The 15526-nt window shown below is 36.8% G+C and overlaps 1 protein-coding gene across 6 annotated transcripts in view; it reads right to left on the bottom strand.

Moving 5' to 3' along the window:
- Positions 1-15526, bottom strand: part of ATP8B4 (ATPase phospholipid transporting 8B4 (putative)) — a 276289-nt gene that overhangs the window by 97940 nt on the left and 162823 nt on the right. For all 6 annotated transcript variants that reach the window (XM_006168771.3, XM_027768395.1, XM_027768394.1 and 3 more), the window contains 2 exons: positions 14295-14460; positions 7271-7459 (listed from right to left, as the gene is read on the bottom strand). In XM_006168771.3, coding sequence (XP_006168833.1) covers positions 7271-7459; positions 14295-14460 — 355 coding nt within the window. The remainder of the gene's footprint in view (positions 1-7270; positions 7460-14294; positions 14461-15526) is intronic.

Genomic DNA, 15526 nt, shown 5'->3' with positions numbered 1-15526 from the left:
TGTTCATTGTTGGTGTATAAAAATGCTATAGATTTTTGTATGTTGATTTTGTATCCTACTGCTTTACTATATTCCCAAGGTTTCCCAGACCACACAATGAGAACTGCTCGTCTAGAAGAATCATGAACTGATTACAATTTATGTAACTACCTTGATATTTCTACATTTCAGTTTCTACATGTAAAAAGGAGATAGCTAAACTATCTAATTTTTAAGGTCTTTTTCATTTGTACAAGTTTCAGATTTAATAAATATTTTCATCCCCAATGCTCTCTCATAACCTATATTTTGCCTCTTAAAAAAACTGAGTGTATTTAAATCTGATTTTATGGAATCCTGCTTAAATTTACTCACTAATCATTTCCTTTAGTAGCTCAGCTGGTATATTTCTTTGGCTTCCAGACTCCTAGTCATTTTTCTTCCAAGTTAATAAAAATGAATTTAAAAGAAAATTACAGTTTTAAATGGTCACGATAACATGTGGCCAGAATCTAGACAAAGGTCATAGTTTTTCGGTTATAAAATATCTCTTTTGTTTATCCTATAAATATTGTTATTCTTTAGAGATATACTCAGGATTTATTTTTTCTCCCATACTTCATATTCTTCCTGGGCAACTTCTTCATTTTTCTGGCTTCAGATTCTATAGACAGATTGACTGCTTTCAGATGTATATCTTCTGCCCACATCCATCTCCAGCACTCCCGTTTGGCCTGGACATCTACCTACCCACTAAATACCTCTTGGATGTACCTGGACACATTTGTCTCAAACTACTACTGTTCTCCAATAATTGGCCACTCCTCCTTTGTCCCAAGGTTCAGTATTCAGCTTCAACATCCAGTCAGTCTCCCAAAGCAGAAATCTAGGTGTTACTCACAGTTTCTCCCCTTCTAACACTCTTACATAGAACCAAAGCCCTGAATTTCTTTCCACCACCTCCTCTCTTGTCTAGATTATCATGTTAGTTCAACACGAACAGGTTTTACTCTTTCCAGTTCTGGTTCCTTCCAGGATCTCCTGGCCATTCCAGCCAGAATTATTGTCACACTTCTGATTACTGAATCACATAATAGCTTCTCTCTGCCCTAAGATCAAGTTCAAACTCATTAACATGGTGTATACAGAGATCATTAATAATGATTTTTAATTTAATCTCTGTATTTTTATTTACCAATATAGATTTACATGTTTCCCAGAATAATAGATCTTATGCTTTCTGAGAAAATCCTTTATAAAAATTAATTTTTCTTTAAACACCTGATTTATATCAGAGCTTTTGTCCCAGAATGAAAGTGCTACTGGTATTTAAATTATACATCAATGATTCCTTCAATAAATGATAACCAAAATAATTAGTAATAAAGGAAAAAAGAAGATGGAGAGATAAAGAAGAAAAAGGAAAAGAAGAAGATGAGAAGTGGGGGAGGAGTAGAGGGAAGAGAAAAAGAAGAGAAAGGGAAAGAAGAAGAATCAGTAGCAGAAGCAGCAGCAGCAACAAACATTTGAGCTTTCACATCAGGCTGCTGTCCCCACAGACCAAGCCACATGACAATTATGAGGATAGGATTATTTCTTGCCATGTTATCAAACAGAGACTCTTCTACCCTACTGGAGTCCTCAAATTCCTCCTAATTACAAACCAAACAGAACCAAAATAAAGCCTGCAAACCTCCATGCATTCTGTGATGGAGCATTACCTTTCTTCATATGGGATCCATTAAGGCAAACATCTGATGTTTGCGGTTAGGCTGCAATTTCTCCACAGCCTGTAATGGTGACCGATGCTGAAAAAAATGGCATAAGTTTCTCTGTGTAGCAATCTCAGGTTTTTGTCAACACCCTCTGAGAAAAAAGAAATCAATTATGGGCCAAACTATCATCACTAACACCTCCCCTGAGGCTGTAAGTAGAAGCTAGCTCCTGCTGTGATACAACTTCAGGCCAACACCTAGAGCAGCAACCGTGCTCATCAGCAGCATTGATGATGATTTCCATGGCCGGTTATCATAAACACTAAAACAAAATACTCTCAGATGTTGTTTGCCTTATACCTGCTGGGAGAAATTTGTCGGGGCTATTTTCCATTAGTTAGTGACCAAAAACCCTATCCTTACATGTATACAAATATTTCCCATAGCAGAAATTTAATTAATACAATGATCAGGATATTTATAAGTTAAAAAGTGTTAGGTTGAATTCAACAAACATTTATAGAAATCTACTGTATGCCAAGCTTTGTACTTGGCTACAGGCAGTGAAAGAAAAATAAGGCATAGTTCTTCCCCACAGGTAACACTTAGTCCATCAACTGGGACAGTATTGAGTATCATGGGATTGGCATCACACTGCTGTTATGAATAAGGCACTCTGGGAAACACAGAAGGATATGATTATTTAAAGAATAGGAAAAGAGTTTAGAGAATAGGCCCAGCTACTGTGACACAATGGTTACACTAGCACCCTGCAGTGCTAGAAGCCATATGGTGACCATAGTTTGGATCCCAGATCAGCCTCAAAATATACCGGGTATGTGCTGAGGCACTCAAGATCTTGAGGAGCTAGAAGACTGAGGAAAGAGGATCAAGGCTTGATAAGCCCCTGTCAAGGGTATTTTCTCTCTCTCGCTTTCTCTCTGTCATTCTTGCTGTCTCTCTTAAGCTTGAGCTCACACATGCTTCCTATCAAAAAAGAAAAAGAAAAGAGGAAAAAAAGCTGGTCCTAGAGCACAATAGTTAAGTGCTGTTAAAAGGAAGCTGGATCCCACATACCTGACCGTGTTTTGAATCCCAGTCCCCATGACAAAATACCCTCTTGAGAGTGCATATCCAAGATCTTGATGGGATGGAGAAATGGAGGAGGAAAGATTGTGGCATGACCATCCCCCCTTGGAGGTGCTTTCTCTCTCTCTTCTCACCCCTTTTATGTACACATGCACCATCTGACATTAAAAAAACAAAATTAAAATTTAAGAAAGAAAAAGAGTTGAGAGAACAGCTTGAGTTTTAAATGGGATATTATCAGATGAGTAGAAGTAATCCAAGAAGAGAAGTGGAGGAAAGGGGTATTCCCGACTTTAGAAAGGGACACAGCGGGTACAAAGGGTACACATTACAACCAGAAATGGTGAAGTCTTACAAGGTTGAAGCTTAATGTTTTGGGAAGTAGAGACAAAGTAGGTTGAGGTCAGACTGCAAATAATCTTGCATATTACACTAAGGGCCTTTTCCTGGGAAGCTATCAATGTTTTAAGAGAGTAGTAGCAAAATCAGGTCGATGTTTTGGAAAGAATATTCTGGTGTCAGCACAGAGGATAACTTTACAGAACAGTTCTGAAGATATTGCAATAAATACAACAAGTAGTGAAAGATACTTAACTAAGGCAGTAGTATTGAAAATTAAGAGAAAAGGACAAAAGGCTCTTATGATAAAAGGAGGTTTATGAGGCTGTTTTAAGGAAGATTATTCTGCTGCCTCTGAGGAGGAAAGATTTAGAAACAAGATGACAACTGAGGATGTTAGCGATGTTGAAGCCAGAATTAAAAGGGTAGCAGAGAAGGGCACAGGCTTAAGAAATGTCTAAAATGCCTCTGGGAAAAATAATGAACATTATTTGAGGATATGTTAGTTTAGACAAGTGATCCCCAAACTGTGATCTCTGACCAGTAACAATCAGCATTATCCAGGAGCTTGTTAAAAATGAAAATCTTGGGGTCCTACCTCAGACTAACCAAATCAGAAATTAGGGCCTGGGACCCAGTCATCTGTGTTTTAACAAGCCCTCCTGGTGATTCTTATGAGAGCTAAAATGTGAGAACTAGTAGCCTAGGGATAAACAATTTTAAAGGTGTTAAAAGCAAGTGAACTACTATAGAGGTTCAGAGGCAAAAATTTTGCAGAAAGACAAACCATCATTGAAATATGTGCTTTGTGTATTACTAGCTAAGTGACAAGTTGGGTGACAGCTTTGTGACACTCTGGCAAGTTACTTAAATCTTCAAGTTTAATTTCCTTATGTCCTAAGTGACAGTAACATATTAAGCAGCAATTCAATAAAATAATTCATTATAAAATGTTCAGCTCACTGACAGGTTTACAGCAAAAGGTAACTGCTAATTTTAATATAAGCTATAGAAAGAACAATAGCTGTGAGAAAGGAAGCTTCATATTTGACATAAAATTTTAGATAACTATAGTGAAATCCTGTGATAGGATCCAGGAGAAGGCTAAAAATATGTGCCTGAGCTTCCCAGAGAGATGAAAGCTGAAGAACTCGGTAGGAAAGTCATACAATATAAATGATAATGATTACCATGTGAGTGAGTGGGACCACCTCAGAACTCAGAGTAGAGAAAAGGACTCTAATACTGAAGAGTGAGAGGAAGTAAGTAGTCAGCAGAGCAGCTTGAGAAAGAAAACAGGAGTCAGTGAGGTCGGAGGCCAACAGGTAGGTGCAAAGAAGCATTAAGTATTACTAAGTTAAAAAAAATAGATGGACAGATAGATAAGGAATGACCATGAAACTGGGCAATTATGAGGTGATTAGAAACCCTGAGATAGTATTGTTTCTTTAATAGAAGATGACCAACCCTAGTGTGCTGAAGAGAGTAAAAATGATGAGGAGCAAAAACTGACCTTGAGAAATCCATCTGTGATGAAAAGCATAAAATAGGGTGGTGAAAAATCAATGGACATGAGAATATTAAGAATAGCTTTAAGAAAACAAGGAAGAGGGGACAGCAGGTAGCGTAATGGCTATGTTGCTGAACTCCTATGTAGTTGGCCACGGCTCGAGTCTCAGATACGGTAGCTTAAATTCACGCAGGGTACATGTGCATGCGTGCCCAAGATCACGAGAGGAGAATGGAAGAGAAGGGACTGTGGCATGGCCATCCCTCCCCCCGCCCGGCCCCCAGAGGTGATTTCTCGCTTTCTGTCTTTTTGGCGAGCACATGTGTCCTATAGCAAAAACCTCTCAAAAAAGAAAGAAAGAAAGAAAGAAAGAAAGAAAGAAAGAAAGGAAGGAAGGAAGGAAAGAAAGAAAGAAAGAAAGAAAGAAAGAAAGAAAGAAAGAAAGAAAGAAAGAAAGAAAGAAAGAAAGAAAAAGAAAAAGGAAGGAAGGAAGGAAGGAAGGAAGGAAGGAAGGAAGGAAGGAAGGAAGGAAGGAAGAAAGAAAGAGAAAGAAAGAAAGAAAGAAAGAAAGAAAGAAAGAAAGAAAGAAAGAAAGAAAGAAAGAAAGCAAACAAACAAGACAAATGGAACTGGTAGGTGGCATGGAAGTCAAGGGTGCTGGACTCCCATGTGGCAACTGTGGTTCAAGTCCCAGACCCAGCAGCTTGCTTTCTCATTTTCCCTCCCTCTCTCTCTCTCTCTCTGTGTGTGTGTGTGTGTGTGTGTGTATCTGTGTGTGTGTGTGTATGTGTTCTTCTCTGATCAAACTAAAATAAATAGATAGATAGCTAGATAAAATAAAGTTAAATAAAATAATTCTTAAGGAAAGGAAAGGAAAGGAGAGGAGAGGAGAGAAGAGAAGAGAAGATAAAAGAAAAGAAAAGAAAAGAAAAGAAAAGAAAAGAAAAGAAAAGAAAAGAAAAGAAAAGAAAAGAAAAGAAAAGAAAAGAAAAGAAAAGAAAAGAAAAGAAAAGAAAAGAAAAGAAAAGAAAAGAAAAGAAAAGAAAAGAAAAGAAAAGAAAAGAAAAGAAAAAAGGTAACAGACTTGTGTGATGAAGACAGGAGCCAGTGACAAAGGACAAACTGAAGGCACACAGCAAGAGGGGATCAAGCAAAGAGAGATAGAGAGTGAGACAAGATAACACCCTCAAAGGAACAGAGCAATACTTTTCTGATGGAGGAAAGAAAACAAGTTAAAAAAAAAAAAAAAAAAAAAAAAAAAAAAAAAAAAACCACACAGCTTAATGATAAGGAGGGAGAACTAAGAAAAGAGTAAATTAATGGTGTGCCTCCCTGAAGACTCTATGTTCTTAGATAAATAGATGAATTTAGATGTCGAGTAAGGGAGATCATAGCAGGGTTGAGCACTTGAGGAAAAGGCAAATATTAGAACATCTGCTGTGAGGGGACCAGCAGTTAGCGTAATGGCTATGTCGCTGGACTCCCACGTAGTCGACAGCGGTTTGAGCCCCGGTCCCAGTGGATTAAAACTCATACTGGGAGCGTGTGCGTGCATGCCCAAGATCCCGAGAGGAGAATGGAGGAGAAGGGATTGCGGCATGGCCATCTCCCCCGGGCAGGGGGTGATTTCTCACTTTCTATCTATCTGTCTCTGTCTGTCTGGCGAGCGTACGCACCCTATAGCAAAAATGTCTCAAAAAAAAAAAAAAAAAGAACGTCTGCTGTGAGGAATAGAAAAAGGAGCCAAATAAGAATGAGAGTGACGTTGAAGCAGCCCTGAGGGTTAGCACCAAGTTAGGAAAACATGGATTTGTTGTGATGCTAGATACGCTATTAGGTGATCATCCCCAGCAATGGAAGTAAACAAAAAAAAAAATGAATGATAATGAAGAGGCTGATAATTACATTCACAACTAGTATGTGCCAAGCAGCTCAGAAACTCATCCTGAGCCAGTTTTGTGCAGCGATGAAGTGAATAGGACCTGCAGTCAGATTTTGTGGCTTTGATTCCTAGTTATACTATGTCAAGCTATGTAAGCCTGGGCACGTTACTCAAGTTCTCTCTGTCTCCATTTCATCATCTGTAGGAATATGAATAAAAATAATAGTACCTACTTTATTAGAGTCGTGACAATTAAATCAGTTTGTTCGTGAAGAGCATTTGCAATACTGGGCACATAATAAGCACCTGTTAAATGTTAGGTATATATTAGGGACAAGCAGATTGCATAATGGCTACATCGCTGGACTTCCACGTAGTCGACAATAGTTCAAGTCCCAGGCCCAGAAACTTAAAACTCATCCTGAGTGCGTGTGCATGCATGCCCAAATCCCAAGAGGAGACTGGAGGAGAAGGGATTGCTACATAGCCAACCCCCCCAAGGGGATAATTTCTTACTTTCTGTCTCTTTTTGTCTTTCCAGTGAGCACATGCACCCTTATAGCAAAAATCTCTCTTTAAAAAATGTTAATTATAATTACTACAACATTGAGGCTAAGTTGAGGATCACAGGAATTCTTAGAGCTACAAAAACATTACAACTCTCAACAATAGCAAGAGTAAAATAATTCTCAAAAAGTATCCAAATAACCATAGTACTAGCAAAAGATCAAAAATAATTTCAATTAACAACCATACCTATGACAGACATCCTTTTTCTGATATTGTTAAAATCCAAAAAGGCAAGCAATTCATAAGTTACTAGCGTCCCCAATTCTTCTATTGTTATGGTCTCTGGGGTTCGAGACTTAAAAATGAACCCCAAATTTCTAGCAGCAGTCACTAGTGCCCCTTCATCAGGTGATTGGACTTGGTAAATCAGCTGCCCTAAAAGAAAAAGAAACAAGTACATCAATACTAAAAGTACAAACTAGCATGTAGAGAATTCCAATGCCAACTCCAACTTATTCTTTTAACACCCAACTCAACTGTCAGCCCTAGAAATCTTTCCTATTCTTAAGTCTCTTCCCACTCACCAACCAGTTGAACCAGATGTCTATCTTCCTGGATAGTACAGGACTCCATGCATATGACCACAGTCTTACAGGAAAATACCCAAGTCTGAGTCTGCCTCTCCACCCTGCTAAAAGATTTACCATATCTTTGTATTTTCAGTGCCTATACATGCACCGTGAATGTTTCTTAAACTAAACCATTTAATAGATATTTACTCAAATAATCTTTAAGACAAGCCTTTCAGGTAGAAAATATTAAAATTATTATTTCAATTAAACTGGTAGAATTGCAATTAAAGAAGTTATGTGATTTCTGCATAATCACAACAGCAAGATAAATGGAACGGATACTCTGAATTCCACTTCAGTCTACTATTTATCATCATTTAATAAGAAAGCATACAAGCAAACTCTTGAGTCAAATGTTTTCTCCCCTTGAACCTCACACCCACCCACACCACCACCCACTCTCTTCCCCTTACAGTTGCTAACATTTACATCCATCCTCTCCACCATCGTATGTTCAAGTCTCTCAATATCTACTGTAGCACTCAGTACAAATTGAGTGGGGGATATACAATGTGTATCTTTCAAATTATGACTCATTTCACTCAACATTAAGTCTTCCACGTTCATCCATGTTGAGTCAAGTGACAGGATCTTATCGTTTCTTATAGATGTGTAATATTCCATAGTACATATCTGCCATAGTTTTCAGCACAGTGATCAGTTTTTGGACACTTAGGTTGGTTCCATGTTTTAGCAATTGTAAATAATGCTACAATAGGGGTCAGCAGTTAGCATGGTGGTTAAGGCACTGAACTCTCACATGGCCAATGATGATTCAAGTCCCAGAATTGGCAGCCTGAAAAATCACACTGGACATGTGTGTATGCATGCTCAAAATCTCAGGAGGAAAATAGAGAAGTGATTGTGATGTGGCCATCCCCCCTGGGGAGTGATTTCTCACTTTCCCTCTCACTCTCTGTCTCTCTGGTGAGCACACATACCCTATGGCAAAAACCTAAAAATAAACAATAATAATAATAATAATGCAATAAACATGGATGTGCAGATATCTCTCTGAGTGTTTTCCTATCCTTTGGGTAAATACCAAGCAGTGAGATTCTGGGTCATATGGAAGTTGTATTTGTAGGTTTTTGAGAAACCTCCATATTGCTTTCCACAAAGGTTGGACTAATTTACATCCCCACCAACAGTGTGAGAGATTTCCCTTTTCACCACAGCCTTGCTGGCACTAGTCATCCAATTGTAGTTTTAATTTGCAGATGCCTTATGACAAGAGACTTTCAGCATTTTTTAATATGCCTCTTGGCCATACGTAAGTCTTCCTCAGAGAGTTGTTTATTGAATTCATTTACCCATTTTTTACGAGATATTTTTGCTATAGGGCACGTGCACTCACTAGAGAAACCTAGAGAGACAGAGAGACAGAAAGTGAAAAATCACCCTCCAGGGGGATGGCCATGCCACAATCCCTTCTCCACCATTCTCCTCTTGGGATTTTGGGCACACATACACACATGTGCCTGGCATGAGTTTTAAGCCACCGCGTCTGGGACTTGAATTATGGTCAACTACATGGGAGTCCAACAATGTAACCATTATGCCATCTGCTGGTCCCCATTTACCCATTTTTTAATTGAATTCTTTTTTTTTTTTTTTTAATGGGCAAGCTGCTTGGGTTCCTTATATAGTCTAGATATCAATCTTTTGTTTGAGGAATTATTTACAAATATTTTCTCCCATTATGAGGATAGTCTTTTCACTCTAGTTATAGTTTCCTCTGCTGTGAGGAAGCATTTTAGCTGGCTGTAATCCCGCTTGTCTATTTCAGGGTCTATTGCCTGTGTTTTAGGGGTCTTATTTAAGCAATCTTTGCCTATACTAAGGTCTTCAAAAGTTTTGTAATTAGAGGCTTTATATTTAAATCTTTGTTCCATTTTGAGTTGATTCTATTAATAGTTAATGGTGAGAGACAGAGGTCTAGTTTCATTATTCTACAGATGGATATCCAGTTCTTCCAACACCATTTGCCAAAAAGACTTCCTTTTCTCCACTGCACTGTCTCATACTCTTTGTCAAAGATCAGCTGACTGTAATGATATGGGGTTTATTTCTGGATTCTCTATTATGTTCCATTGGTCTATATATCAATTTTTGTACCAGTACCATGCTTTTTTAATTAACACTTCTTTGTAATATACTTTAAAGTCAGATAGTGAGATGCCTATTTGGCAATATGAAGTCTTTTTTTGATTCCAGACCAATTTTCTATTGTTTTTTCTATTTCTGTGAAGAAAGTCTCAGGTAAATGGGTTAGAATTGCATTGAATATGCAAATGAATTTTGATGGGACTAACATTTTGATTATATTGATATTTCCAATCCAGGAGGTTGGATTGTCTTTCCCTTTTCTATTTCAGACTCAATTTTTCTTTCATTAGTTTTTCATAGTTTTCCTTGTAGAGGTCTTTCGCCTCTTTAGTTAGATTTACTCTTACTAATCTTACTTGTTTTGTAGCCATTGTAAATGTGATTTTTTTCTTCAATTCTGTTTCAGTCTGTTCATCACTGATATATAAGACTGTTAATGATTTTTGTATATTGACTTTGTATCCTATAACTTTACAAATTCATTGATCACTTCTAAGAGTTTTTTCATAGATTCCTTTATATCGTCTGTGTAAATAATCATATTATCGGCAAATAAGGATAGTTTGACTTCTTCTTTTCCTACCTAAATGCCTTTAATTTGCTACCTTGACTAACTGCATTGGCTAGGACTTCCTGTACTGTGTAGAAAAGGAGTGGAGAGAATTAGCCTTGTCTTGTTCAGTTTTTAATGGGAAGGTTTTTTAACTTTCCTCTGTTCAGTATGTTTGCAGTAGCTCAGTCATATGTTACTTTTATTATGTTGAGGGGTGTCCTTTCTACTTCAATTTTGCTGAGAGTCTTGATCATGAAGCAATGCTGTATTTTATCAAATGCATTTTCTGTATCTATAGATATGATCATATGATTTTTTAATCTTTCTGTTAATGTAGTATATTTATTGTTTTATTTATGTTGAACCAACTTTGTATCCCTAGGATAAAGTCTACTTGGTCACAGTATATCATCTTCTTGATATTTTGTTGAATTTAGTTTGCTAGTATCTTGCTGAAAATTTTTGTATCAGTATTCATCTGTTATTAGTCTGTGGTTTTCTTTTTCTGTTATGTCCTTGTCTGGTTTTGGTATCAAGGTAATAGAGGCTTCAAAAAATCAGTTTTGGAGGATTCCTTCCTTTTAAATCTTTAGAAATAGTTTGAGAAGAATTGGAGTTTGCTCTTCTGTAGCAGTTTTGTAGAATTCAGCAGTGAAGTCATCTGAACCTGGTTTGCTTTTGTTGCTGTTGTTATTGGGAGATTATTTATCACTGTTTCAATCTCTTTACTTGTTATTTGTCTGATCAGGCTTTCTATTTAATCCAGATTCAACCTAGGTAACTTGTACTTGTCCAGAAATTTGTCCATCTCATCTAGGTTTTCTAGTTTGTTGGCATATAGTTACTTATAGCATTCTCTCATAACACTTTTTTTTTTTTGAGAGGTTTTCGCTATAGGGCGTATGCACTCGCCAGACAGACAGAGAGAGACAGAGAGACAGAAAGCAAGAAATCACCCCCTAGGGGGGACGGTCACGCCACAATCCCTTCTCCATGCTCCTCTCGGGATCTTGGGCATGCATGCACACGCACCCGGCATGAATTTTAAGCCACCGGGACCGCGAGGCAAACCGCAATAGACTACGTGGGAGTCCAGCGACATAGCCATTATGCTAACTGCTGGTCCCAAGTCTTTCTTATATATATCTTAGCGCCCAGGCACTAGGTGCATAAATATGTATGATTATTATAGCTTCTTGATAAATTAATCCTTTAGAATTATGTAATGTCCTTCTTTGTCTCTTCTTACGTTTTTTTTTATCCTAGTCTATTTTATTTGATATTAACATTGCCACTTCTGCCTTTTTTTCATTTCTGTTTGCATGAAATGACTATTTTAGCACTTCACTTTTAGTCTCTATGTATCTTTGTCAATGAGCTGTGTTTCTTTTAAGCAACAAAAAGTTCTAGTATTTTTAAACTTCTTTGTCATCCACAAAGAAAAAGAACAAACTTCTGTTTAAAGTAGTTGTACTTCTCACTTTCCTGCTTCTGAAATTTCAACATGGCAAAGAAACAGATTAGCAACTTCTCCAAAACACTTCTTCATAAAACAAACAGCATAGGGAACCAGCAGTTAGCGTAATGGCTATGTCGCTGGACTCCCATGTAGTCGACCGCGGTTTGAGTCCCGGACCCGGCGGCTTAAAACTCAGGCCGGGCGCGTGTGCGTGCGTGCCCAAGATCCCGAGAGGAGAATGGAGGAAAAGGGATTGCGGCGTGACCATCCCCCCTGGGGGGTGATTTCTCGCTTTCTGTCTCTATGTCTCTCTCTCTGTCTGTCTGGCGAGCGCACGCGCCCTACAGTGAAAATCTCTCCAAAGGAAAAAAAAAAAAAAAAAAACAGCATACACTAAAATAAAAGCATCACCCTCAGCTATAAATTATACAATCATATAGCTTTAAGTTTGTTTGATTTGGATTCTATTCTTTTCCATAACTAACACTCATGTAGGAAAGTATACTTTTTTCAATGTATTTTTACATGGATTTATTTGAGCACTCAGCCCATCTCTCCCATTATTAAAGCTTTAAAAGGAGAGCAAGTGTATTTTTCTCTTAGTGATATAATTCTTCACTTGAAATTTAATATATCAAAGCAATTATTTTAAAAAGTTAAAATAATACATATATCTAACTTTTTTACTTCAAAAATTCCTTTAAACCAAGATATATTAACCTATACCCACGATAAAGTTTACAATTTAACAGTGCTAATAGTAACTTTTGGTAAAAATGTAGTGATACTAAAACTCATACAATGATGGTAGGAATGTAAAAAGATATAGCCATTTTTGGAAAACAGGTAGTTTCTCATAAAGTTAAACAATATACCTATGCTATTATCTGGCAATTTCCATCCCTAAGTATTTACCCTGAATGAATCAAAACAATTTTTTTAAAAGACATAAAAATTGTTCATGGTAGCTTTTCTCATAATAGCACAAAGCTGAAAACAACCCAATCCCATATCAATAGAGGACTGGAAAAGCAGACTGTGGTATATTCACACTGAAATATTACTCAGCAATGAAAAAGAATGAACTATTGATTGACATAACAACATAGATAAATTATAAAAATATTACATTATATAAAATAAGGCAGACACAAAAATCAGCATACTGAATTAATTAAAGTCCCATTCAGCCCTCCTGGGCCTTTTGGAATCTCCTTCCTGCCCAGTTTACTCTGAATTACAAGTTGCAGCGACATTTGCTCTCTGGACAAAACCTTAAAGATGTTCTATAAAAGTGTACAACCTACCCAAAGAAGCCTCTAAGAGTTGAATGCTGGGGCTGGAGACAAAAGTTAGGAGCCTGAATGAAGTAGTTTCATAAACCCATAAGGATAAGCTAAAAAGAAATTTAAAAATTCACTAACTGATCGTTTTCTTCCAGTACAACTCTCTCTCAGATGAGAGTTCTGGCACAGATTGCTGGCACTAAATCTGGAAAAGCAAGACAGTAATCCTAGGTATCATATGAACTCTAGGAGAGAAGAACCCCACATCCAGAAGACACATGTTCTGCCTTTCCCATCACTTTTAGGAGACAGGTAACTGTATTCATTAGACAGAGATTTTCAAACACTAACAGGACATAGGGGATTTCCAAATACAAGTAAGAACTGGTATTCACAAATCAGTAGGCATTTGAAAACAATATGAAAGTTAGACACAAAACTAAAAAAAAGAAAAAAAAGAATGCTTGATAAAATGACACTTAATGGAAGAAACAAGAGAAAATTTCAAATGAAATATAATTAATATCCTCTAAGAGAATATGAAATTAAAATAAAAACAGATTGATATTAAAACAAAATAGAATTTTGGAAATGAAGTGAACTTAAAGGCACAGGTAAAAAAAGTTAATCAAAGAAATTTCAGAATATCCCCAGATAAAAAGCATAATAAGTTATTATTGGCATTAGTATTATAAACATCAATTAAAGTTAAAAATATAATTACATGAATTCTCATAGTGTTAAAAATCTGAGAACTGGGATAATCTCGTATCACTGAGGACAAAACTATGGCTTGAATATAGTTCCAACAGAGAAAGAAAAAAAAAAATACAAGTGCAAAAATCACTCTAAGCATATGCCAAATGGTCATCTACATCGACTAGTTGTGCATACTAATAGTGAGAGTTACGTAAGTCAACTATATTTTCTATTTGTACTGGTTACTAGGAAACTCACAGTCAAATGTGGTGCATAACAAATATTCCGTTCCCTGCCATTAGTATATTTTGATCCTTACCTTTCCATTGCCCCTATTTATTTTCATTTTCTTTTCAATCTTTCCACATTAAAAGAAAGGATATAAGCAAATACAAAGAAAAAGTAGTGATAGGTAAACCTCTTATTCAATGTACTACTTTTAATTTAAAATAGTTTTAAATTTATTATCAGATTTGACTTAAAAAAAAAAAAAAAAAAAAAGACTCACCACTCAGACACTCTTTTTACTTACCTGCACTGTCCTCCTCTGACATCACAGTGTGGCAGAGGGCAAGTAACCTGAGGAATTCATGCACTTTGGGATCACCCAGTTTAATAGACTCCATCAGAGTGTGATCAGGGAACTGAACTGTTCTATCTTCTTGGGATGTAACTGAGAAATCCACAGGCTCTTTTTTCTGTAGGAGAACAACAACAACAAAAAGAACTATAGACCTTGTTCCAACAATAATCTTTTAAAATTCAAAAATATTTCCTCTAAGTATTTTTAGTCCTTGTATGACTTTGCAGCCTCAAATGTCTGGCATTAAAATGGCTGTTTAATCATTACTGTTAAATATAATCCTTCATTTCCAAAGCATGCACCAAAGCAGTGAACTTTCTAAAAGTATATGGGGAAGAAAAATTTACAATGGCTGTATAAATCCTCAAATGCTGATTGCAATTCCAAATACAAAAATGCCTAAAAAGCAGAGCATTTTTTTCAGAACCTACTTAATGGCCAACCTGGCCTGACAAAATCATTCTGGCAACAATATATGACTTAGAATGGAATTTGTATAATTGTAGAATTTGGGAGTGGGCGGCATTTAATGCTTGTGGATTAATTCATGAATAATAAACACTCTCTAATGGGTAAGATAAAGTTATTACCCATCCCTACTTGACTTCTCCCTTGTTTCTTTCTCTGACATGTAATTCATATTTTTTCTATTTTACTGCAGAGGTTTAAAATATTTGCATTGTGTGCTATAACCAAACTTAATCCTTTTCACTGGCCTAAGGATTCATTCAGAAAGCTGAAAATCAATAAATGGTATGTACTTAAGTCTGTCTTTGAAATATCATTCAGAGTAGAGGCAAGAAGTACTCTATTATATGTGTCTTCGTAGTTTAGCCCATTCAAGGCTGTTTGTCAGGTCTGTTATTCCGCTGGGATCCTGGGATTTCGTTTAATTACTCTCTTGGACTAGAGTACGACTTCCTCACCCGTGCCAGTCACTTTCTTACTTGATTCCCTTGTTTTGCTAGAGCTTATGTACAACTTACTATATAAGACAAAGATCATGGGAGGTAAATGCTATGAGCCTTTATCCCTGAAAATGTCTCTATTCTGCTCTCACGTTTATCTTACAGTTTGACACAATATAGAATTTTAGGTAGAAAGCCATTTGAATAGATCACTCCACTGTCCTCTAGCATCTTGTGTTGCTAACCATAACTCCAGTGTCAACCTTGACACTC

Source organism: Tupaia chinensis, unplaced genomic scaffold (assembly GCF_000334495.1).
Source record: "Tupaia chinensis unplaced genomic scaffold, TupChi_1.0 Scaffold146140_1, whole genome shotgun sequence".
In the NCBI taxonomy this organism is placed as follows: domain Eukaryota; kingdom Metazoa; phylum Chordata; class Mammalia; order Scandentia; family Tupaiidae; genus Tupaia; species Tupaia belangeri.
This window is presented reverse-complemented; position numbering and strand designations above follow the sequence as displayed.